Source organism: Eurytemora carolleeae, unplaced genomic scaffold, assembly GCF_000591075.1.
Source record: "Eurytemora carolleeae unplaced genomic scaffold, Eaff_2.0 scaffold505, whole genome shotgun sequence".
Taxonomy (NCBI): Eukaryota; Metazoa; Arthropoda; class Copepoda; order Calanoida; family Temoridae; genus Eurytemora; species Eurytemora carolleeae.
The window spans coordinates 383,815-410,449 of NW_019396425.1; the positions used below are offsets into that span (position 1 = coordinate 383,815).

Genomic DNA, 26,635 nt, shown 5'->3' on the forward strand with positions numbered 1-26,635 from the left:
AAAGTCTTCATTATATTGATATGATCGCCTACCACTGTACCTGATGTGCTAGAGAACAAACTCTTCTAACCAATCCCTCCTCAATATCCTCCGCTGGAGTCCGAGTATCCTCCGATCCTATTACTGCATCTACGCAGAGAACTCCTCCGTCACAAATGTTTTATATTTTTATATAAATCTTACACCAAACTTGGGTTCAATTAAGGAGTGTTGATAAAACTCAGATTGCTGATATCGTTTTTCTCTGATTAGTTGCGACGATGTTGACCACCATGCATGCACCCCTTGTCATTATTCATGTTTTATATCTTGTGTTTTTCGAGCACACACTTGAGTGTAGATTGCATTAAACTGGTTGTAAGAACTGAAGCTTATAAATGTCGTGGTATTGACGGGTGCGCGATCTAAATATCAAGCTGTAGAGAAGTATTGGAAGCTGTTAAAGCTGAAACCTGTGGAAACTCCGAGCAACAGGTTTCTGGTTGGACCCGGAGCAAAAGTCCGAACCCAGTGTTTAGTAGAAGGTGGAGAAGGTAGAATCATTCTGGTTTCTTACTCCGTGTGCTGATAAAGGTCTCTGATGGATTCCCATCTCCTTGGCAAATATCTCACCCTGAGAAACACATTTCTTCTTATCCCAGGGTTTCTTCTTGACCTCCTGGCTTGGGCATCCCGGCCGGTCAGATCTTTGAACCGCTGATCTTGTGGATTCACGGTCTGTCGCAGGATGGGGGGGCGGAGCTAGTAGAGAACCGAGGCAGTTAATACCACGGAGCTGTGAATCGGCAACGATTACAGTTCCGCCGAGTAGGACAAACTCCGGAACACCGAAAACATCAATTTCTTTTCCGACATTAAAGGCAGAGCTGGTGCTGGGAGAGAGGGTGGAGCTACGCATAGGATCCCAAATCACTATATCGGCGTCGGAGTCGACTCTGAGGCATCCCTTGCTAGGATACAGGTTCAGGAGTTTAGCAGGGTTCGAGCTGGTTAGATCAACGAACCTGGAGATATCCAGTTTCTCTGGTAGGACCAGCTCAGTATAGAGCAGAGACATCCAATCTTCTGATTCATCTCCGCTCTCATCCTACAATAAGGTTCAAATATTGTAACCGTATATGGAAACGTCTGAGAATGGGACAAAGGCTTATTCGGGGGGGNTCAGGGGGTTTTAATGCCCCAAAGGGTGCTAAGCCCCCCCTGGAAAGAAAAAATTTAAGCCCCCCCCCTGGACAAATTCCTGAAATGGGGTAAGTTTAAATAACTTGCTAGGTATAGCATTTTACGAAAAAACCTGCTAAAATTACTTTGGCTACCCTTACATAGATTCGTAAAACTTTTTCCGAATATTATGTTCTCAATGAAATCCATCAAAAAATTCGAATTTTCATAAAAATTGAGACGTGCATTAAAATCATATATTAAAACTATTCTGAAGTAAAAAAATTTTTGTTCATTTATGTTCACGATTTGTCAATATTTCCATTCATCAATTGCTAATACTAATATTGTCTTAATCTCGCAGTGTCTACATATCTCTGTGTACCTGAGTCGGTTTTCCTCTAGATTTGGAAGCGAGTAATCTATTATCTCCATCTAGTGGCAACTCTTTTAAATTCTCCAGGTCCGTGAGAAGGTCGGCGTATACACGGAGTCCCTTCTCCTGGAACTCCAAGACCAGCTCCAGGGTTGAGGAGTACATCACGTTCAGAAAAAATACGGATACATCCACCTGCAGATATTGTATTTTAATTTAAGGAACTAAGCGTAGTTTCAAGTGACCCAACATGCAAATTTGGCAATGCCCGATTTACAACGGTACCCTAGAAAGCTTTGTCTGATAACGTATGAATTAGATATCCATGTTTTGTTTATTTCAACTGTTTATTTTCAATTCTAGTTTCTGCCAAAGTGACTTGTCCATTTCTTGCTTATAAGAAGCAATGGAGAAATTACCAGAGTCAGAAAAACGACAGTATCGTCGACGTTTTCGATTAGATTAAGGTTTCAAGGGTACAGTTGCAAATTGGGCATTGGCATCTTTTGAAGATTTTATGAAATTTTGACTTCAATATAGTCTATTTCTTGCATATTAAATGACCTGCCCATGAAGTTTACAGAAATGAAACTTGAATTTAAGAGTAAAATAATTCCACACAATCGTCTAAGTCTCATCCTTTTTGGACGTAATCTCATATTTGAGGTTAAATTCAGTCTCAGTGCTTATCTAATGATTAGGCAAAGATCGAAACAAGCTTATAGCAGTTGGGGACCACAAATCTGATAAAAAGTATGCATATTATCTATAATGTATACTACCCCCTCCCCCTTAAACCCCCTGATATACGATTGTAGGCGATTATATCAATATTATAATGAAAACTACTTTTGATTTTGATTCATATAAAGCTTTTAAACAGCATGGATAAATATGGAACATGGAGCTTCTCTTTGTTACTTGTAAACTTGTAATTCAAGCTTGTAACAATTAAAACTTATATAAAAAGTCTTCATTATATTGATATGATCGCCTACCACTGTACCTGATGTGCTAGAGAACAAACTCTTCTAATCAATCCCTCCTCAATATCCTCTGCTGGAGTCCGAGTATCCTCCGATCCTGTTACTGCATCTACGCAGAGAACTCCTCCGACACCAGCCACCACCCGTCCTAGCTCCAGGAGTTCTTCGTCACTCACCTTCTCCGGGTTAACATGGAAGCTTCGAACTCCGAACTCGGTTGCACTCTTCTCAACTACCGCCTCGGTCTCATCGTTCCACTCCGGGACATGGAGTTTCACAGATAAATCGCAGTAAAACCCATTTTCAGAATCTTTTAACACCTTCAAGAACTCAAATGACTTTTCAAAGTCATCGCTTTGGATGGAGTCGACTATTGTCGTAATACCGCCAAGAATAAACGATTTTGTGCGCTCAGCGACACCGTCGCTGTCTGTAAACTCTCGAGAAAGAATCCTGGTTCCATAATCCACTCCTCCGGGTAGTACAAACCTATCCTGGGCATCAATAACCTTTGCTCCCTCGGGGATCTCAAGGTTCTTCTCGATTTTGGTGATCTTTCCACCTTCGACAAGGATGTCGCTCTCCAGGATCTCTTCTGAGTTGACGAGCTTCCCATTGATGATTGCTATCACGGAGTCCTTCGTGTCGGCGAATGGGACAGCGTCCAAGGCCGGGGCTGCTTCCTCTTTCACACATACCTCCTCCTATAAATTACAATAAGTCACGAATTTTGTCTCTTATTAAGCTATTGACCAAGTAAAACAGGTGTTGGGACATTTCATATTGAACATTTCATAGATAGTACATTTCATAGATTGTATATTTCATAGCCAGGACATTTCACAGACGAACATTTCATAGACAGAGAACATTTTTCATAGATATAAGGTACCCTGGTCTGTCTTTCTACATCTCACTGATTTTTTCTTCACATATTATTGATATCTTTTGCTTTAAAATATAATATATTATATTGTTGATATAATCTTAGTTATGACATACACATTTTAAAAGAGATTATTTAAATGCTTTGTTATCATATATGTATCGTAAACTTATAACTTTCCTAAAAATGCGACACATTTTTAAATTGTCTCTGAAAAAAGAAATGCTTTTCTGTCTTCGGAAATATACTTTATTTATGAAAATTCTTTTCTGTCTATGAAATTATCTGCCTAGGAAACATCTACTCTGTTTATGAAATGTCCTATCTATGAAATTGAAATGTCCTTCCTATGAAATGTCCTATCTATGAAATGTCCTATCTATGAAATTGAAATGTCCTTCCTATGAAATGTCCTATCTATGAAATTGAAATGTCCTTCCTATGAAATGTCCTGTCTATGAAATGTCCTGTCTATGAAATGTCCTATCTATGAAATGTCCTGTCTATGAAATGTCCTGTCTATGAAATATTCTATCTATGAAATGTCCTATCTATGAAATGTCCTGTCTATGAAATGTCCTATCTATGAAATGTCCTGTCTATGAAATGTCCTGTCTATGAAATGTCCTGTCTGTGAAATGTCCTATCTATGAAATGTCCTGTCAATGATTTTGTTATCTATAAAATGTCCCAACACCGTAAAACATAAGACATCTATTTATTTTATTTTTCTAACCTGAACAGCTACATAGTAGTCGTGGGATAAAACGTTCGACATCTGACTAGAGTCTGAGGCACCTCCTCGACTAGCACACCTTTATAATACATATAGGGTTCGACATCTGACTAGAGTCTGAGGCATCTCCTCGACTAGCACACCTTTATAATACATATAGGGTTCGACATCTGACTAGAGTCTGAGGCACCTCCTCGACTAGCCACAAAGTATGAAACTCTTAGAATATGAAAATCCCAAGGTTGAATTTGATTCTAGGTTTTTTTATTGTTTTTAAGGCTAAACATGCATGGAACTTCTTATCCAAGCAGACACATTGAGTTAATTCCAGTTAGTCGTCTCTAAGGTCTCATTGTTTGTTGATGAACCTGGATAAGTGGAGTCAAATATCGTTTTCCTCATAAAGGAAGAAATCACCATCAAGAACTAGTTTAGTCTTATAACATGCCAGGTCCCATGCTACCAAAGTTATTAGGTTAGTATTAATTCAAAGCATAGTGATAATCTCCAGTTTGAATAGTCAGTAAACCTTCATTTTCGAACCCATTAATATTCATTAATTTTTGATATTATTCTGATTGTTATTCAATATTTTGTTCCTTTTTATTGTTTAAATAGTATTGTTCTGATTGTTATTCATTGTTATTCAATATTTTGTGTTCCTTTTTATTGTTTAAATAGTATTGTTCTGATTGTTATTCATTGTTATTCAATATTTTGTGTTCCTTTTTATTGTTCTTTTAAGTTACTAAATCTTTCTTTTAAGTTACTAAATCTTTTTTTTCATGTTAATATTTTATAATTACAATTTTTTTATTTTAGTTTCTCTTTACTTTGGTATTAATCTTATTGTTTTTTATTGTTATTGTGATATTTATTTCTAAACTGACAAGGACACCGCCAAAGATCGGACTTCAGATAAGACAGTAGACTGTACAACCAATTTTCTGTCTTTTCTTACTTACAATTGCAACCAGAAAGCAATTTTTGCTTTTTCTATTATATTCGCTATTATATTTCTACAAATGTTCACTGTGTAGGGAATATAACTATATCAGTTGCGAAGGAATTACGCCGTTGCCACAAATTAAAATTTTCTAATCCCAATATCTTTGCAACCTGAGGGTGCAACCTGTGATATCTAAAAGTTACTGTTAAGCGCCGATGAAGGATTCATATTTCCTATTGGATAATGAGATAAATAGAAAGATAGATGTTACTACCATACTATTTCTATTGGTTCAGAATAGACAAAAAACACAAAACTGAACCGTGATTGGATGAGGCGCTAATGGACTCGGCATACAGGACTGGATATGGGGATTAGAAAATCAGTGGCAAAGACTCAATCTTTACCAAATTTTCCCGTCACATTTCATTTTAAAAAGAAAGAAAGAAGATGATAATTATTCATCTGTTGCCTGGGTTTCACTGTAATCAGATTTAGAGTTATTCTGTTCTTTTTGGGTAAACTTGTTTATATTGTTTGCGTAAACTTGTTCATATTTGTAATTCCACACTTTACCGTTTTATGTGAACACTTTACACTGAACAGTGAACAGGTACGGCAGAGAATCAAATTACAACTGACAATTTGTATCTAACCCCCCTCCTCCTCCTGCCTCAAGCATGTTTTTTCCCCGTCATGTGAACCATGAAGAAGGGTATTTCCCCTGCACATGTCATATCAAAGGGGGGGGGGGAATTAAATTTGCAGTCCACGTGAACCAATGCGTAAACAATAATGTGAATTTCTTCATTAAATTTCTCTTTTACAGGGCTAAATTTTAAGAAAAAAATATAATATTTGTTAGTAAACATCACGAAATAATCAACTCACCTTTTATCATATCCAAAATTCATTTTTATGTATTTTTTATTACTCTTCTTCTTAGAAATATAAATTAATCAGTCCATCTGCATTTCTTAATCTGAAATCTTTGTTAAAAGTAATAGAGATAGTAATAATAATTGTTAATAGTAATAGAGATAAAATCTTCTCTATTAATCTTAATACGAAGATGACAATGCCCGATTTACAACGGTACCCTTGAAAGCTTTGTCTGATCAAGTATGAATTAGATATGTTTTTATTTATTTAAACTGTTTATTTTCTATTGCGGTTTCTCTGCGAAACTGTGAAGTATTGAGAAACTTTTAGAAATAAACACTTTTTGAGTAAAAAAAAACGATGGTATCTTCCACATTTTTGATCAGATTAAGGTTTCATGAAGGACACCATTGTCATCTTTGTATGTTGGGTCACTTAAAATTACAACTATACAGTCCCTTCAGCCTACATATTATTTTAAGAATAAAAGTAAATTCAAACCAACCAGTGAAAATAATACAAAAATATTTAATGTTCTTTCTTTCATAACTGTATTCCCTTAAGGTTCGGATGATAGTCTACTGCATGAAATAAAAAGCCAATGATCAAAGAAAAGGGAAAAAGAGGGAATAATAATTAATTAATTTTTATGAAGTTTTTGTATATGTGGTTATTTTTTCTAGTTCTAGTTCTAGTTCTAGTTCTAGTTCTAGCTCTAGTTCTAGTTCTAGTTCTAGTTCTAGTTTTCTAGTTCTAGTTCTTGTTCTAGTTCTAGTTCTAGTTCTAGTTCTAGTTCTAGCTCGGGTTCTGCTTCAAGTTATAGTTATAGTTAAACTTCTGTTCTAGTTCTAGTTCTAGTTCTAGTTCTAGTTCTAGATCTAGTTCTAGTTCTAGTTCTAGTTCTAGTTCTAGATCTAGTTCTAATTCTAGCTCTAGTTCTAGTTCTAGTTTTTATAGTTATTTGCCACTAACTCAAATTTTCTAATCCCTATACCTTAACCTTATGGTGTAAACCTGTGATATTTCAAACTTAAATTATTTTTTCTAAATGAATTCATAGTTTAAAATGTCGAAGGTCTGCAACATTGTGTTGAAAGATGATGGGATTAGAAAATCAGTGTTTGTGGCAAAGATTCAATTAGATGGAGACAAATATTTGAAATTTTGATCATTCATAAACCTTCCCTGGGGTCCCTAGATGTCCCACAAAAAATTTGGGCCCGATCGGTTCAGCCGTTTTGACGCTTATTGGATACAAACAGACAGACAGACAGACAGACAGACAAGCCAAATTTATATATAGATTGAGTTCCAAGAGTAAAAAAAGGAAGAATACAAAATCTACTTGAATTTGGTGACGTTGATTTTTTACGACAATAAGGTTTGCGTAAAACAAAATAGTCATCAAAATCATAGTCTTTAAACTTTCATTAACTTGAAAATCTGTCATAAAGTTTTATGCAATTATTTAATTGTTTAAAAAATCATTCATGCCGCCCTGGCGATATGTACATTTGGTTTATCACCAATAAACAAATAAAAATAATGACCCGACTACCGGAGAAAACGGTTGTACATCACGAAAACTAGAAATTAAACATTTTTAGATGGTCTAGAGGATTATTGAAGAGTTGAGCTGATACTAAGGTTCGGAGGTTTAAGGGCGGAGAAACTGGAACCACTGCAACCGATCGATATACCCGGAGAAAGGATCGGGAAAGATTCGTTCTTGTTTATCATACTTTCTCCGGTCTAGGGGGGAAACTGGACAATATGAGCAACAGTTAATCCCCCCCTTCCCTTTTATTAGATTAGACGATCCTCATCACTCAAACCTAATTAGAGCTGGTCCTAGATCCACAGTTTGGAATAAACCCAGTCAATTCTTTAATAAAAAATAAACATTAAGAAAACCCAACAAAAAACTATTTAATATACGTGATGTAATTTTAATAATTTATGAAATCACAAATTCAGCCAACTCTACTCCCCCTCTTGTACTCAAGGATAGAATTCAGCCAACTCTACTCCCCCTCTTGTACTCAAGGATAGAATTCAGCCAACTCTACTCCCCCTCTTGTACTCAAGGATAGAATTCAGCCAACTCTACTCCAACTCTTGTACTCAAGGATAGAATAAATCCAGAACATTCTGTTCAACCTATCCTATCAAAGTAAACAGAAGACGTTCGACTAATCAAACTATTTGTGGGAATTGGCTAACACTGATATATTAGGCTAGATATTCTCCATTTTAGGCATTTTTTCCAGCCCTGTAGTTGAAGGTTTTGTCTAATTCTATAGCGGTGTTGAAAAAATGAGCCAAATAATCTCAGGAACTGGTTTTGAATTCGTTTCTCTCTCCCAGTTACTTGCTTATTTTAATAGTTTTATTAATATCATAAAATAAGTTATATTTTTGTTAATTAGATATAAAATTGTTAAATACAAGTGGATGTAATGTTTAAAATTACATAATTTCTTTCTGAAATATTGTTTATTTTTTAGTACGCGAACCTAACAATATTGCAAAATGTTTTGCAAAATTGTTACTCAATCTTTTCAATACTGGAATGTTGTTAAACCTTTCAATATTAAACTATTGCGTACATTTTACAAACATTTTCTCAATATTGTACTGCTCTATAGTCGGTACATGATTACAATCAATACAATAATCTTGTTGGAATAACACAATTAGTTATTGTACAGTACTGGCATTATGGCACCGGGTTTGCTGACTGTTCTTGCTTGGGTCTCTTTGTTTGAAATTTTGAAAATGATAAAAAAAAATTAATGTAAAATTAGCATTTTAGAACTTTAAATACCGATTGCATTGATATCTCTAGCTAATTTTAAAAAACCTGAATTAAAGTGCAATCAGAAAATTGTGAAATAGTAAGACGACTTTCAAACTTGAGTTATGATTTTAAATAAGGCCAATGAAATTTTGGGCAGTGTGTACAAACCATATCATTTAAATTTTAATCAGAGATTTTAAATCTATCAAAGTAAAACTGTTTGCTTTGTAACAGCATAAAATACACTTGAAGATTGCTTTAATGTCGTCTTCATAATTCACTGTTTTCTGCTTCTGACTGTATGAAGAATGAAGGAATGCAGAGAGAAAAGAAACGGAAGATAAATTAAAGAGAATGTTTTCGAAAATAAAATAGGGTAACGAAAATACCAAACTTTGATTATTTTGTTTGACCCTTTTATTATTTTTAGCGAACAGTTTCTTTAAGTGAGAAAACGGTGGTTAAAAAAAAAGTAAAAGAAGAAAGAGGAAAACAAGCAAAAAAGATCAGAAAAGTGGAAGAAAATATGCATTGAAGATTTGGATACAAAACAATTTATAAAAAATATATCATCTTTTCAATATAGCTAATATTGATGAGGGGGGGGGGAATATTTGGATGGTTAAAAAAAATATATTTTCTTACTTTTGGCGCTTAGTTTAGGTAATATAGGTTTTAAATTTGTAATAAAAGGTTACTTGTTTTATGAAATTGTGTACGGTTGCAAAGTTTAGTACATTCAGTACGTGTAAAGTGTTCAGTTTACAGTGTTCAATGTACAATGTTAAGCTTACAGTGTTTAGTGTACAGTGTTTATTTTCCATCTGGTTCAGCGTAAAGTGTTCAGCGTAAAGTGTTCAACGTAAAGTGTTCAGCGAAAAGTGTTCAGCGTAAAGTGTTCAGCGTAAAGTGTTCTACGTAAAGTGTTCAGCGTAAAGTGTTCACCGTAATGTGTTCATCATAAAGCGTTCAACGTAAAGTGTTCAGCGTAAAGTGTTCAACGTAAAGTGTTCTACGTAAAGTGTTCAGCGTAAAGTGTTCACCGTAATGTGTTCATCATAAAGCGTTCAACGTAAAGTGTTCAGCGTAAAGTGTTCTACATAGTACATACAGCGTTCAGCGTTTAGTGTCAGTTACAGTGTACACTATATTCTGTTCAACGTAAACCTTGTTTAGTGGAAAGTATGCAATGTTCATGTACAAGGTTAGGTTTGGTCTAAACTGTACATTGAACACTGTACAGTGTTCAGCGGTAAGAATTAGCTTTTTGGTTGCAACTTCTTGCTAGCTAGCAATCTTAGCATGCAGACTAAACATTAGATAGCTAATAAAGATGTTATTATAATGGCTGGACTACATGTGAATATTTGAATCAGTAAGCAACCAATATTCTAGATAGCTAGCTATTTAGGATATATTTAATAGCTATCCTGACTAGCCATCCCGGTTTGTAGTTTGTTAGCAAATTGAACAATTAGAATGAATATGAAGCTAGTAGAGTGTTTAAATAAGCTCTTCTCACCCTTTACCGAAATCCTGAAATTAAAAATATATATTTAAAGAGTAAAAAAACAAATAAAATGACGATCAAATACAAAATTTATAGAGAATTTGAGCTTTAAAATAAAAAAAAAAATGAATAATGGAGCAACTAAGTCTGAAGATAGGAGATAAATAGTTTTGAAAATTAAAATTTTACTTATGTTTTCGGTAGGTTTTATGTTTATGTTTCCGGTAGATTTTATGTTTCCGGTAGATTTCATGTTTCCGGTAGATTTTTTGTTTCCGGTAGATTTTATGTTTCCGGTAGATTTTATGTTTCCGGTAGATTTTATTTTTCTGGTAGATTTAATGGTTATTTTCCAGTATTTCTGAAACCTGTTTAGAGTAGTTTCTTGATTAAGCCAGAACATGAACAGTATGAGCTTGCATTCTTTAGACAATCAAAATTGAATTATTTTATTGAAAATACGAACCTGTTTATGTTGAATACATTGTCACGTGACTTATTATTTATTGACCCTGCCCTGTAGATGTCCATCTGACCGGCCTAGCTGTATAGGAGCGCAGATATAACTCTCCAATCCGTTACTAAAGTCAACGTTCAGCACACCCTAAAACAAAATAAGACTTAACTTGAAATGTTTTTCATAAAAAAACTACTTAATGTGGTTCGGCGGATTGACCAATCAAAATTATTCTCTATGTCAAAGATCGAGATCGCGAAACTGCGTTTTTTTACGAGTCCGCTGTGCCTAGGGATATCAAGTTCAGGGGTGATAAAGTAGCTCTCTCATTTCAAAAAATTGCGACCTTTGCTCAGGGTGGAAATTAGACGAATACAGAAACACCAAATGTTTAAGTATGTAAGTATGTACTTTAACGTGGTTTTGCTGATGAGTTACTGTCACCTTTACTTTCTCAATCGATTCATGTTCGATCTCCAAAATCAAACCTTATTCATTGAAACCGCGGAAAATCGAAGTTTTGCACAATTAAATGGGAGAGAAAAAACAATCAAAATCAAAATTTTAAATATTTTTTTTGCCTCATCACGTTGGTTTTACAAAGAATGGTATAAGCACATCATAAATCAGCTAAAAATGTTTTCTAAACGAGTGGCACAAAGCGTCTCTTTTTCCTGGTTTCTTGGCAACAACTAAACGGCGTATTTTGACATTTTCTACTGATATTAAGATTCAGGGTTTTAATTTACTCCAGGATTGATTTGATTAGTTTAAGTTTAAGCTCCGGGACACAGTTTTCATCTGTTATTATCTAGGTTCAGGGATTTAATATTGAACTAAATCAGCTGTTAATAAAATGCGGGTCTGCCGATACAACTTAGTGCTATTTTAACGCCTCAAGATCTTATTAACACTACCAAACCAAACATAAACCAAACCAAACATAAACCAAACCAAACATAAAAGTCGCAATCCTGAATTTCTGAAAACGCATTCTACATCAAAAATTTATTCTCAGTGAAATTTGTATTCAATGTTGATTTGTAATTTGTAATTTGAAATATTCAATTTTTGATGGTTTCACGTTATAAATGCAAATAGGTATAATATAAAGACGTACATTACTGTAATTAGGAAGGCTAATGATTAATAAAACTAATTTGTTATTGTGCAACAAATTGATTAATGCAAACACTTATGGGTCTGTTTAATCAATGATGAGCGGTGAAAAATTAACTTAAAAATTTAAACAAAAAAGATATTTTAATCAAGATCATAATAAATGTACTGGCCAAAAGGCTGGACCAAATAGTCTGAAATGATTTGAGGGAACCCATGGGAGCCTGGGATATTTTTAATGATTATTATCATCATAATTATCATTGTTCTAAATAATATCCAACCTCTATAAAATCTCCTCTCCCTAGTGTTCTCTGTATCTCCCAGAGCTGTATAGGTTTTCCAAGTGAACGAGGGGACCCGGAGAATCTGTTAGATCCGTCCCGTCCTGATCCAGTTCTATCCCAACCCAGAGTACTTGATCTCTCTCTATGAGCTGCGCAATCCCTGCTGCAGGTAAAAACCTTCTCACTAAAATGAAAAAAAACTGTTAATGATATTTTTTATTTTATTTTATTCAAGGAAACCTAATAGTTAACACAGAGATAATATCAAATATTTGAATTCTGATTTTTGAATAATTTTTGATTATATATGCATGTTAATTATTCAAGGACTAATCAGGATAATCAGGCTTGAAAAATCCTAACCTCTGAACCTACAGCATGAATTTTATACTTATACTTTTTATGTTTATATAAATACAGTAAGAACAAAAAAACTCTGGAATAGGAAGACGACTTTTAGACCTAAGTTACGACCTTAAATATTTCAATGAAGATGAGACACAGCTATATGCTTTGTAACCACATCAAGTATTGCGTTAATGTCGTCTTTCTAATTAGATAGTTCAATGAACATTAGACAAAGCAATTGTGCTGTGGGAATAGACCCATTTCACTTAATAAGTGATTTTATAAGTTAATAGTAAAGCTTTTTTTGGTAATAACATCAAATATTGCGTTAATATCGTCTTCTTATTCCACAGTTTTCTGGTTCTATTTGTAAATATTTTATACAAAACAGCTGTACAAACACACAAATTACCGGGTTAAATTAATCTAAAAGGTAAAAAATTACCTTATCTTTGGTCTACGAAGGTCTTTGGTAGACTTCGACTTCATTGAGGAGAGGGACGAAGTGCTGGCGGACTTGGAGAGTGATGATATTAATCTTGGTCCTGGTAAACTTGTGTTCCTCGGGTAGGCGGGCCGCCAGGTGGGCGGGGAACTGTCCCATCCGTTCCCAGATACAGAACTGTGTTTCGCTGTTGTAAGTCTTCGAGTTTCTGTTCTTCGAGCCGGAGATAGGGGGCTCCGAGCCGGGGAGTGGGAGCTTCGAGCCGGGGACAGGGGGCTTGGATCCGGAGACAGGGGGCTCCGAGCCGGGAAGCGGGAGCTTCGAACCGGAGATACGATCTTTCGACTTGGGGATTCAGTTTTTAGAACCGGAGATTTGGGTTTCAGAGTTTGTGAATCCTTACTTTGAGTCGAAAATTCTGTTTTCCGAGCCGGTGATTCTGTTTTCCGCACCGGTGATTGTGTTTTCGGTGATCTAATCGAAATACTTTTCAACGGGGAGTCTAGTTTTCCAATCTGTACCTTCCGAATCGGCGATTCAGTTTTTAGAGTTGAAGATACGCGTTTTCTGGTTGGTGAATCTATTCTTGAAACTTCAAGTTCAGATTTTCGATTTTTGGAGTCAGCCTGTCGATTAGAGGATTCAGTTTTCTGCGCTTGAAATTTTGATTTTCCGACCCTTTCCGATTTTTCTTGTTTGCTCTGATCCTGTGTTTGTACGCTAGAATAATTTTCAGATGGAGATATTTTCTTTAGTTCGGATGAATTGGGTCGATCAGTGGAGACTGAAACCTGAACTCGGAGAACTTCGTCAGTTCTGATTTCAGACCTAGAAATTAAAATATTTAAAAGTTCATCTTATTATTCTTTATCATAGTCTACTTTATGTACAATACTCAAACAGTTCTATGGAATGTGAGTTTTTCATTGAAAATAAATAAAATTAATTCAAGGCACGAGCAGACAATGTTCAAGGTTAGAAGTTTTCTCACCTTGGAGAAGGTTGTGACTCCAGGTCCTTGATTGAGTAGTCCTCCTCCAGGTCCTCGGCATCCTCCGTCTCTACACTCTCCCGTCCTTCATCAGTAAAATTCTCAATTTCTGGGGATCCAAGGTTGGTTGGATCCTCTCCATCCTCCTCCTCCTCAACCTCCTTTATATCACACTCACTTGGAGTCTCATCATACCCACTCTCACACTCAGAGTTCAAACTGTGAATCCGAGTGACCAATAGTTTTAAGTGTTCAAACTCTGCTGGGTTGGATTCCGAGTGGTCCAGACTTGGCTCCGAACCTTCTTTTGAACTAGAGATATCATCCTCGGGTTGGAATCTGAACCCTGCACTAGAGATATCATCCTCGGGCTGGAATCTGCTCCCTGAAGCCTTTTCTGTATCCTCTCCTGGACTATTCATTTCCGGATTAGGAGCTGAACCCTTCCTTAACTAAGAACTGAAGGGGGTTACCAGGACTAGGATACTTGAACCTGGAACCTGGAACAATGTATCCAATTAAAGGGATAATATCTAAATGTTAATATTTATAGATCTTCTATGACATATAGAGTCTAGGAAACCGACGTCCACAATTTCTTATATCTTTACATATACTTGGCGTGTCTGCTTGTGGGTGTTTGTTTGTTTGTTTGTTTGTTTGTGTCCAATAAACGTAAAAACGACTGAAACTATCGGGGCAACTCAATGACCCCAAGGAATGTTTAAATTTTAAACGGGAAAAATGTAGAATTAAATTGAGTTTTTGCCACAAACAGATATTTTCTAGTTCCTAAATCTTTACAACCTGAATGTGTAAGCCTTTCATATTTCAAATGTACACTACTAAATTCACCATAATTTATATTTTGAAATATCAAAGGTCTACGATATCGGGTTGTAAAGATATAGGGATTAGAAAATCAGAGTTTGTGATAAATTTTTTTAAATTTAAACAGAAAAATCTGCGAACATTTGAGAACGATTTTCAGAGTTCAAAGCTAAAATTGTTATAATTGTTAACAGGAATAGGGAAGCGATGCGCTCTAAAAGCCTAGATTATTTTCGTTAATTTATTTATCGTTTATGAAATTCTCTGTAACCGCGACGTCCACAATTTCTAAAAGAAAGGAAAGAACATAAACGTTCAGGATAATTCCTTTCCGCTAATTCATTGTTTACATTATTTGATATTATCAGTTACCTTTAACGATTTGATTATGATTCGCACCCCCCCCCTGGTTTTGGGATAAATTGTGCTGTAATGTTATCTTGAAACTAAGATTTCAACTAGATGTAGAAAATATCTTCTCCTTAAAAGGTATAATTTGTGTGAACTCCTGATCAAAACTAGTTTTTCGAGACAAATTTTTTTTCAAACATAAAAATAATCTTTTGAGTATACTTGTGCAGTTACAATTTACAAATTACACTTAAAGGGAGTGTTTGTAATTATACTAAAAGGGACTGTGCGTAATTATACTAAAAGGGAGTGTAAACGTAATTTCAAGGTACTCCAGTGACCCTCTATGCAAGAGATGTCAATGCCCGTCACAGCGGTACTCTAAAAAGCTTTGTCTGATCAAAGGATTAATAAGATATCAATGTTAGTAATTTTTTAACTGATTTCCAAGTTACTTGCGCATTTCTACTGCTGAAAAAACATAAAGGAATTATCAGAATTAAACATTTTTAAACCTAGAAATCAGATAAAGGTTTCAAGGTTACCGTTGTGAATCGGGCATTGTCCTCCTTCCATGGAGGGTCACTTTAAGTATATGAATTATATATTTACAAAAACTACCCATACATATGAACCTTTTTTGATGAGATTTTTATGTAACTACATGACCTCTATTTTTTTTGACATGTGAGAATTTAAAATCAGATGCGACGATTTGACCTCAAGACACGTGACACTCTTCGAAACACATTTCGTTGATATTCCCTTTAACAATTTAATTTTTCGTAAAGTTTGACAGATTTTCTCCTGGCCCTCTTTGTTCTGTATTTTGTTCAAGTTTTAAGTTTAAAGCGGAGATGATTTGCATAAATCAAGTTTATTTTTACACTTCAGGATGAGTCGACAAATCTATAATATTCTATCATTTTGTCAAGCTTTCACACAATACAACAATTTGAAAATATTATTTTTTAAAGATTAAATTGAATTTTATCTCGTTACAAAATTTTTAAAGAAAGAAATGTGTGTTTTTGACAGAAAATTGGAAAACGAAATCAACAATCTTCTTGGAATAAAAAAATTGTTTAAAAGACGATTTTAACGAAACGAAAACTCCAAACTTTAAATTTCCTGATATCTTTGCAACCTGATAGTGTACACCCATTTTAAGTTATGCCTTTCAGATTGAAATATCAAAGCTCTAAGATATCAGGTTGTAAAGATTTAGGGATTGGAAAATCAGAATTTGAGGCATGTGTTCAGTTCCGTTGTAATAAAAAATAGCATTGACAAATAATTGGATGATTTTCATAACCCACCCTGTATTGTATATACTGGCCCTGTGTGTGTAATATACGTAATAATAAAGTTCGGATCAGGTTGGGATTAAATTGATCTGTAATCTAATATCTTAAACTCTAGGTACTAGGAGAGGACATATATAAAGACATCCCACCTAAAGGAATCGGATCTAAGGATTTTTTAACCTAAGGTTTTTCTGGTCTAAGGGTTTTCTGACCTACGTGGTTTCCGACTTAAAATTTTATTAGATCTTAAAATATGTTAGATTAAGCTGGGTAGGTGGAGTTGAATTGGGGCTAGACTTATTATAAAAGGAGTCAAAGTGAAAACTTTTCGATATTTTTTAAATACTACTCGGCAATTAGTTTGGTTACCTCTTAGGTCAGTTTCCATAACATCAATTCTTGTATTTTTGTTGGTTTGAATACAGTAAACGTTAAAAAGACTTGAACCGATTGGAATGAAAAAAAATCTCTTGAAATAGAAAATATTAAAATTTAAAATATTCCTCAATCAAAACAAAAACATCGCTAAAAGTGTTACTGTTATATCTATATAATAAAGCTCTTCGCTTGTATATATTTGTATTTAATATATGTTAGCTATAGCTGACCAAACGGCTGGACCAAATTGGCTGAATTTTTTTGAGGGAACCCATAAGTACCAGGAGGTAACAAAGGCCTAAAAAAATTAGAATTTTTTTCTTTAAAATTTGAATAAAATATTTGAAGTGTTTTTAAATTCCACGGGCAGCGTCACTTCAGCTAGTAATATATAATAATAATGATAAATAAGTCTTTCATTTAAGATTAACGTTCAAAAATAAGGATCTCCCTCTTTATGTATGTTTGTATACTGTATAGTATATCAGAGCCAAAAAGTTGAAACCAGATATTCGGTAGACCCGGAGTAAGCAGAGAAAGAGATGAGAGTGAACAAAATAATATTCTTCTCTTACAACCATGAATCATTAGATTATGATGAACATAAGATGCGAATTTAGAGGATTCTACTCATAACAGGAATATTTAGAGGATTCTACTCATAACAGGAATATTTAGAGGGTTCTACTCATAACAGGAATATTTAGAGGATTATAACAGGAATATTTAGAGGATTCTACTCATAACAGGAATATTTAGAGGATTATAACAGGAATATTTAGAGGATTCTACTCATAACAGGAATATTTAAAGGTTTATAACAGGAATATTTAGAGGTTTCTACTCATAACAGGAATATTTAGAGGATTATAACACTAATATTTAGAGGATTATAAAAGGAATATTTAGAGGATTATAACAGGAATATTTAGAGGATTATAACAGGAATATTTAGGAATATTTAGAGGATTATAACAGGAATATTTAGAGGATTATAACAGGAATATTTAGAGGATTATAACAGGAATATTGATTCGGAAAAATTCTGGGTAATTCAATTCTTGGTTGGATCTAAGTTCGGAGCAGGATTCCAGGAACCCAGAGAACCAACCATAGAAATCCTTGCCACTTCTTTCAGTTCCGTAATATCAGAAGATTTTAAGGATTAGGGATACAGGGAGTCATGGAGACAAGGAGACATGGAGTCAATTCAGGTTTATGAGTTTAATCCAGGCATAGGAGTATATTGTAGGTTTAGAAGTATACTCTAGGTTTAGGAGTATACTTAAGGTTTAGGAGTATACTCTAGGCTTAGGAGTATACTCTAAGCTTAAGTGTATACTATAGATTTAGAAGTATACTCTATGTTTAGGAGTATACTCCTAAATCAAGAATTATGGTCTAGGTTTAGGAGTATACTCTAGGATCAGGAGTATACTTTAGGTTTAGGAGTATCCTCTAGGTTTAGGAATACACTCTAGGTTTAGGAGTATACTCTAGGTTTAGGAGTATACTCTAGGTTTAGGAGTATACTCTAGGTTTAAGAGTATACCATAGGTTTAGGTTTAGGATATCCTCTAGGTTTAGGAGTATAATCTAGGTTTAGGAGTATACTCTAGGTTTAGGAGTATACCCTAGGTTTAGGAGTATCCTCTAGGTTTAGGAATATACTCTAGGTAAAGGAGTATACTCTAGGTTTAGGAGTATACTCTAGGTTTAGGAGTATCCTCTAGGTTTAGGAATATACTCTAGGTAAAGGAGTATACTCTAGGTTTAGGAGTATACTCTAGGGTTAAGAGTATACTCTAGGTTTAGGGGTAAACTCTAGGTTTAGGAGTATACTCTAGGTTTACTAGGTTTAGGGGTAAACTCTAGGTTTAGGGGTAAACTCTAGGGTTAGGAGTATCCTCTAGGTTTAGGAGTATACTCTAGGTTTAGGGCTCTAGGTTTAGGGGTAAACTCTAGGGTTAGGAGTATCCTCTAGGTTTAGGGGTAAACTCTAGGGTTAGGAGTATCCTCTAGGTAAAGGAGTATACTCTAGATTTACGCTAGTTTCAATTGTTGACTCCGGGTAGAAGATTTAATACAGAATTTTGAGAATGATCATTTCTGCATTCCTGATGATAGTGTATAATTTATTCTTTACCTAAGGTCAATCTATAAACCCGATTTATCGGTCTTATTAAAATCTATCCTCAAATTAAAATCAAATCAAGATGAACAATTGAATTTGAAAAATATTCGAACCGACACACGACCAAACAATAAAGTCTATTATTAAGGGGGGGGGGGAGCATATGCCTATGTTGAACTCAAAAAAAAATCGATTGTTGCTGAAAAGTCTCAGATTTGAACCGATTCTCGTGTTTCGTACATTGAGAATATCTGCTCAAAGTTTCAGATCTAATGGTGCAAACGATAAACTTGTATCATGCTCGTAGCAAATAATAATTACAGTTGATGTTTTGGAAACAACAATATCTAAAATCAAGTAAATTGTTAATACGTTCACCATGGTGTTTTTTCACTATTTGTCCGGAAATTTTAAGCTAACAACAACTTGCTTAAAGTTTCCGATCTAATGGTGCAAAAAAGTTCAAATTAGTTATATTAAAGGGACAGTAAAGGAAAAATGAAAGGGGGTATAGGATGAAAGCTGAGGTTCTCAGCTTTCTGCTGGATGAAGATCTTTTTATATTGGTGGCGTATTTTTTTAATATGATTTATTTAATACTACAACTTTTATACCAAATCTGGCATATGCCTGTTTTGGTATAATTTCGACACAGTTTTATGTCAATTTCTCGAGACAGGAACATCAGATAGATGTCTTCTATGGTATCGTTCAAAAGCTGAGAACCTCAGCTTTTATCCTATACCCCTTTCATTTTTCCTTTACTGTCCCTTTAAGAGGTTTTTTTAATCTTTAAACTTTGAACAAATTTGCTATGATAATGATACAAGATTTAGTTTTTCAACATTAAATCAGACATTTTTTGTAAATATTTTAAATGCCATAGTAATTAATCAAAGGTTTAAAATTGAGGCTCTGGCATTAGCTACGGGGTTTAAAAAGAACAGGATAAACCTTGCATCTTGAGTTTCATCTTAAAGGGAGACTGCTGGAAAAATTAAAGTGGAGTTTCATCTTAAAGGGACTGTTGGCGAAATAAAAGTGGAGTTTCATGCACCCACAAATTGACGGTACTCTATGTAAATATAAGAATGAGAAAGATAGCGTCTTTTTCTATCTTGATAAAGATTAATTCTGTAAATTACCGTCATTGTCTTTTATGCATTACTCAGCGAATTTCTTTTTTTGAAAATCCGGAAATGAAATCATTTTAATGAGATGTTTTTTTTCTACATTCATAAATAACAAATGTAAACTTTTGTATCTCCAAAAAAATAATTTTTGCGCAATTCGTAAAGGAACTAAACATTTCATTCAAACTCGAATTGTTAACCACTTTTAAAAAACTTGATGCGGTACCCTTTTGATATTTCAAACAGATATGACAGATATTACAGATATGTTAGATATGACAGATATGACAGATGCTATAGTCAAAGATTGAAATATATAAAATCTTTAATAAATAAATAAACACGGACAATTTTTAAACTTTCAAATATTTAATCGCAAAATTTCAGTTTTTGAAAAGATTCATAAGAATCGACCCACTACACTTTAATATTTTTAGATATTCTAACCGTGGGTTACCTATCTCTAGGTATCCCCGGAGTTGTGACAGGTTTGAGAGCTGAGCTGTTACTGAATATTGAGCGACTAGGACGGATAAACTGCTGTAGGACGGAGAATATCCGGGGCCCACAATATACAGGTGTATTCTATCACAGACCCTGATACTTCAACATACAACCGATCATGTTTTAATCAGCTTTCTAGCATAATTCATGGAGAGGACATTTTATAATTTTTTTATTCTTTGTTTTTGTGATTCTGTGACAAATGGCTGAACTAGTTGTTTTTTAACAAATTGTCGTGTTTGTGGAAGAATTCTAAAAACTCTCGGTCAAATTCCTCCAGTGCTCTGGCCATAACCATTTAAAACTTCAGGTGGGGAGGGGGGGCTCTCATAACCTAGGCGAGACAATTATTTAAGGAATCAAGAAAAAAAATCAAAAAGGAAAAATTCCTCGCCTATTTTCAAATTCTGATATTTCAAACTATGAAATATGCCTTAAACTCTCACTTTCTAATCCCTGATTAGGGTAAGAACATTTTTTGCATTTCGTTCGCTTAGATAAAAAAGCGAAAATTTTCGCTTTAATCTGTTTCGCGAAAAAAATTATAAATTTTCGCTAAATAGGAATGCGAAAATTTTGAGAAAAAAAGAAAACGAAAATTTCGCGAAAAAAACGATTCATTTAAAAGATTCTTTTTTGTTATTGGCTGGCTGATGACTAGCTGAATTTGAGTGAACGTACGTGGACAGACAGGAACTCAGAAAGATAGCTAGAGAAATCAAATTCTCAACATCAAACATTCATTAAAGTAAAGGAAGAGAAATTATTAATATGATATAATAAAACTTCAAATGTTTTTTTGCGCAATTATTTGTTTCAGCTACTTATGGTTTTCGCGAAATTTTCGCATTTCGCATCGCATTTCGCATTTTTGCGAATTTTTTTCCTCGCAAAATTTGCATCGTTTTGGCATTTTTTCGCTCCATAAATTTTCGCGAAAAAATTCAAAATTTCGCGAAAAAGTGTGCGAAATGCGAACAAAATTTTCGTATTTTATCGCGAAACGTTTCGTTCGCTGGAAACCCTAAGCATGGCCTTTGAATCTATATATAGAATATATTTATAAATCTAAATAAATATATCCAATCCTCTTGTTTAAGTATTAGAGTATTATTTATTATATTTAAATCCATCGAAAGTATTGTTCTGAAGGTGTATGTTTGTAGTAAGCTAGAGCTTAATATAACGTTTTAAAGCAGGATACATGTATTTATATAACATAGAACAGGGATTATTTTATGCAAAAAATCTTTATGGTATATTTTTTAATTTGTACCTGTACACTCTTATATAATAATTTTTTGATACCCAGTAGATATACTTGATAATTATAGTATAACACTGTATATTATGTGTATATTTAAAGCTATACAGGGTAAGTGAAAAACTGAATTAGCCTTGTGATACAGACGGAAATCACGTGACCAGTATACTGCCCTGCCATTGGCTGAAGTTCTGTTGACGTAATACGGACTATGCGAACTATATGTAATTATATTATCAATTATATTTATTAAAAATGCTAAATTAAAATTAAAAAATTATAATAAGAGCAAAACATGAGATTCTCAGGCTCCTGTGCGATATTGTCGTTTTCAGATTGGTTGCGTATTTGTTGAATATGATCTTTTTAATACTACAACTTTTATACAAAATTGCATATATATGAATTCTGAGATTCTCAGGTTTCATCCTATACCCCCTTTCATTTTTCCTTTACAGCCCCTTTAAGGTTAAAAATCTTATATTTAGTTATCTGATATTTTAATACAAGTTACGACACAAAGTTACAGAAAAATCATATTTTGCTTTACTGGCTATGGTAGGATTTGGTTCATATTTGAACTAATATTTTATCTGGTTTTTATCCTTATATCTTTCTTAATCTCACTTATACTTTAAACATACTTTAAACATACTTTAAACATACTTTAAACATACTTTAAACAACATTAATCCCGTTTTATTCTCGTCCTGTTATATATATATATATATATAACCTATACGTATTTATTAAATATAGAATTAGAATATTAGATACACAGATTAGCACTATAGGATGTCAGACTGCAGAGTATAGAGAGCCTCAATTATATAAATACTTAAATACAAACATATATACAGAGATATATATCCATCATAGACTGATATACATACATTTCATACTAAAAATATATCTAGGTTGGAATGAAATATATATATATATCAATTATATAGATACATAAATACAAACTTAGCAGAGATATATATTCATTATAGACTGATATACATACATTTCATACTAAAAATAGATCTAGGTTGTAATGAAATATATATATATATATATATATCAATTATATAGATACATAAATACAAACATAGCAGAGATATANATTTTCTAGACCGGCTCGAATTTGAAGTGTCGCATCGTTTTGGCGTTTAATGTTACATCACTAGCTCAGTTATATTTTGGAATACATATTATTTTAGTTTAATTTTATCAAGATTGTTCAAGATTTTCATCGTAAACCTTTAGATCAATGTGACTAAGATACACTCATTTTATAATGACATACATTTATTTCATACTATCCTCCATATATGAAATACGTACTCAATAAAAACATACACTCATCATGTACTGACATACATATACTATATCCGGACATGAAAACATCATATATACATAAACAACCAAACATTACATACATATTTACATATATTTATTTTATAATGACATACATGTAACATGCATTACATACAGACATATACTCGCAAACATACATTAAATACTAACATATATTTTCATATACTGAATATCCATCTATCTATGTATTTTATCTCATCATCATATTATCTTTCGATATTAATCTTTCAAGGATCATTTCTAAGAATAAAATAAAATTTTAAACAAAATGACATTTGAAATTTTTAAAGATATTCATACCGGCTGTTTGTACGTGCATGTTTAATATAGAAAAAATTGAAAAATCTGAAAATTAAAGATTAACTCTGATAAAACTTAGACCGTGAAGAAATGAATTGTTTGTAGCCTGAACCCTATCTCCAGTTGGAAATTTTCAATGTTATGTAAGTTTTGGGTTTGACGCAGGCTGCACTGTATCCGGCCAGTGTTGAAAACTAGAGTCAGGATGGATAAATCAGCTCAGGGTACTCAATACAACACACAGTTCTCTCAATATGATGACAACCAAACCAAACCATGAAAATATGTTTATGTACAGCTGGTACATGTTTACCTGGAACCGGTTTGAGCAGAATACCGGAAGAAGACCGGCGGAACCAGGGTTTTCTGTCAGACTGAATTAGAACCGGTTTCTCTCTGGTTGGAAGAGGTCGATATTAATCCTCTTGAATCCTCCACAGCTTCCTGGAGCCTACAGACACTTGAGTTCATTATGTACGTTTCTATACCTTAGCCGGCCCTCCCTAGTATTCATCAGAACATTTAGAAATAATTTTAAAAGTTTTAAATATGCATTTTAAGTAAGTAACATCACAGATTTAATTATAAAATATTAATGATGTAGCTGTAAATAAGTAAATTGAAATTTCATTTTAGATTGAAATCTTCTTTTTTTTAACCACAACACCATTTTATATAAGAAGCTATTGATAAAAAACGTTTTGAAATCCTTTATTAAGCCAAACAAGTTTTTTTTTAATGACTCTTACGGATGAAATAATTAAATGAATTGCACGGTCGCAAAGTCGTACCAAACATTCAAAATCATGTTACGCTATCACACACCTCTGACCCTCTAGTAAAAGTAAATTCAACCGCGTCAACCTTGTTGCACCCGCTAGTCCAAATGAGTGCCACCGTCTGCTTTATTTACCAAATGTCCGGGCTATACAGTACAAACTGGGACCGGAAAGGTTGACCCGGCTCGGAAATTCAAATGTACTACATCCAGTGCCCATGACTACAGCTGCCCGTGCTATCGGTTAAATCAAGTGTAGGGTAAGACCGCTGCGGCTTTGAAAATTGGAAATGTGCAAGTATTTGGAAATTTTAGATATTTTAGATTAGGGAATTTTAGATAAGGAAATTTTAGATTAGGGAATTTTAGATTCGGAATTAGGGAATTTTAGATTAGGGAATTTTAGATTAGAGAATTTACCTTATGGAAAACTATACATTTGAGAAAATTAAACTTTAAAAATTGTGCATTTGGGAAAATGGGATTTTAAAATTATACATTTTTTCAAAAAAATTTTACATTTGGGAAGATATGGGACTTTGAAAAAATACATTTGGGAATTTTTAGATTGTACATTTTCAAAATTTCCTCTGGAGTAGCTAAATATTTTTGAATTCAAATCATTCACCTTAATTATTTAGTAGTTTTGTTCCAAAGATAATATATATATAGATATGCAGGCAGGTATAAATTTTGAGGTCATGAGAAAAGGTGCAAACAGCACCATCTCTGTCGCACGCATGGCATTTTATCCTCTGGATTGTTCCTAATTTATCACTTTGTTTATGCGTGATAACACTAAATGCGTACTATAGTATCAACAATGTATACTGCATATTGTACTTAATGAAACAAATTAATCAATGCAAATAAAACTGANTAACTCGCTATAAATGCCAGATTGGAAATTTATGGGGTAATCTATATATATATATTATCTTTGTTTTGTTCTGTGCATGATGGTATAAAGTTGTTAAGTATATTATCTCTAGCATTAAAAGGATGCGTTTATAAAACTGAATACCGTTCTGGTTCAATTATTCAATTGTCAGAATGAAATTTTAAATAAAGATACAAGATAAGACATAAATCTTTTCTGGTTCAAAACCCGTGACTCTATACATCTACCCTGGAATCTATCTATCTATCTATCTATCTATCTATCTATCTATCTATCTATCTATCTATCTATCTATCTATCTATCTATCTATCTCTTGCATATGGCAGATATTGTTCGTTTTGAAAAAAATTAAAAAAATTTAGTTTTTTTAAAGATTTTTTTACATATTATAAAATAGAGTTTGATAATTTTTTTATCGAGTTTTAATTTTGACATCAAATTGTGAATAAACTTTTTTTACTCTGTTTAGGAAATTTTCGGTTTTTGAAACTTGGGTGTTTTCAAACTTTTGATTGTGTTTCATTTATGCTATGATTATACATCCCTACCTCTCTGAAATGCCCTACTATATGCTATATATGCTTTTAATCCTAATTCCTGCTGTAACATGGTTGTATCATGTATCATGGTTCAGGTCAAGGTTATAATGCAAGGAAAGTTTATTGTATTTGCGTATACACTGCGTACACATTGAAACCAGTTCTCTGTGGGCGGACTTTGTAAACGAGAATAGATGCATCAGTGTTTGTGTAGTATCCGAGGAGATAAAAGCATAAAATTTTCATAGTTTTGATAATTCACATAATAGTTTCCTATGACCAGAATATTTCATTGATTTTTTATGTGAACGATGGATCCCATGGCAGGCTTCGAAATCCGTCTTGTGTTTACATTACCACCCAGAGACAGTACACTGCAGTACAAAATATGCGTACACCTCTGAAATAACTTTCCTTGCATTATAACCTTGGTTCAGGTTCTCTCTCTCCTTCTCATTACAGTGATTGCAAGGTCGTGGGTCAAACTACCCACAGCTACTACTGGATAAACAGTTGATCTAAACTCAACTCAATTCAAACAAAAATATAAATTATGCCAGGAATCAAAATTAGATACAAACATTTTTATTTTTTTTTATTTAAAGGGAGTGACTGGCAATGTATGGTAGTTGAACTGAGAATGCAATTTTGTAAAGATTTTTTAAAGATTCATTTGAGACCTATCAGATGTGTTTACGGTGCATAATTGAATACATTATCTCCTTAGGTGTAATATATTTTTACAAAATGGCAAATATATACAGAGAAAATATATTTACTACAGAGAAAATATATTTACTACAGAGAAAATATATTTACTACAGAGAAAAAAAATAAAAGTTGTTAGTTCACATGAACTTCTCAACATTGCACATTTTACGTGAATGTTTCTTCTACATGGACATCTATGTTTCCAAAA

At 33.5% G+C, this 26,635-nt stretch overlaps 2 protein-coding genes across 6 annotated transcripts; both read right to left on the bottom strand.

Moving 5' to 3' along the window:
* Window positions 1-149: 149 nt before the first annotated feature.
* On the bottom strand, window positions 150-6,094 carry LOC111703070 (dihydropyrimidinase-related protein 2). 2 transcript variants are annotated; one of them, XM_023474927.1, is made up of 5 exons: window positions 5,986-6,094; window positions 4,146-4,224; window positions 2,544-3,227; window positions 1,547-1,732; window positions 150-1,087 (listed from the first exon to the last, which is right to left on the bottom strand). In XM_023474927.1, exons 1-5 carry the CDS (start codon window positions 6,006-6,008, stop codon window positions 515-517), a joined length of 1,545 nt encoding a protein of 514 aa, XP_023330695.1. In that variant the 5' UTR covers window positions 6,009-6,094; the 3' UTR covers window positions 150-514. The 2 variants fall into 2 exon arrangements, with proteins under 2 accessions (XP_023330695.1, XP_023330696.1); XM_023474928.1 differs by lacking the exon at window positions 5,986-6,094 and adding an exon at window positions 5,671-5,694.
* A 2,645-nt stretch (window positions 6,095-8,739) lies between these two features.
* Window positions 8,740-23,899, bottom strand: LOC111703048 (muscle M-line assembly protein unc-89). Of its 4 annotated transcripts, none has more exons than XM_023474897.1 (6): window positions 23,811-23,899; window positions 13,934-14,433; window positions 12,943-13,770; window positions 12,147-12,333; window positions 10,753-10,890; window positions 8,740-10,312 (listed from the first exon to the last, which is right to left on the bottom strand). In XM_023474897.1, the coding sequence occupies exons 2-5, from the start codon at window positions 14,353-14,355 to the stop codon at window positions 10,786-10,788; spliced, it is 1,542 nt and encodes a 513-aa protein (XP_023330665.1). In that variant the 5' UTR covers window positions 14,356-14,433; window positions 23,811-23,899; the 3' UTR covers window positions 8,740-10,312; window positions 10,753-10,785. The 4 variants fall into 4 exon arrangements, with proteins under 4 accessions (XP_023330665.1, XP_023330668.1, XP_023330666.1 ...); XM_023474900.1 differs by having other exon boundaries at window positions 23,818-23,842; XM_023474898.1 differs by lacking the exon at window positions 23,811-23,899 and adding an exon at window positions 20,525-20,615.
* Between the last annotated feature and the right edge of the window lie 2,736 nt (window positions 23,900-26,635).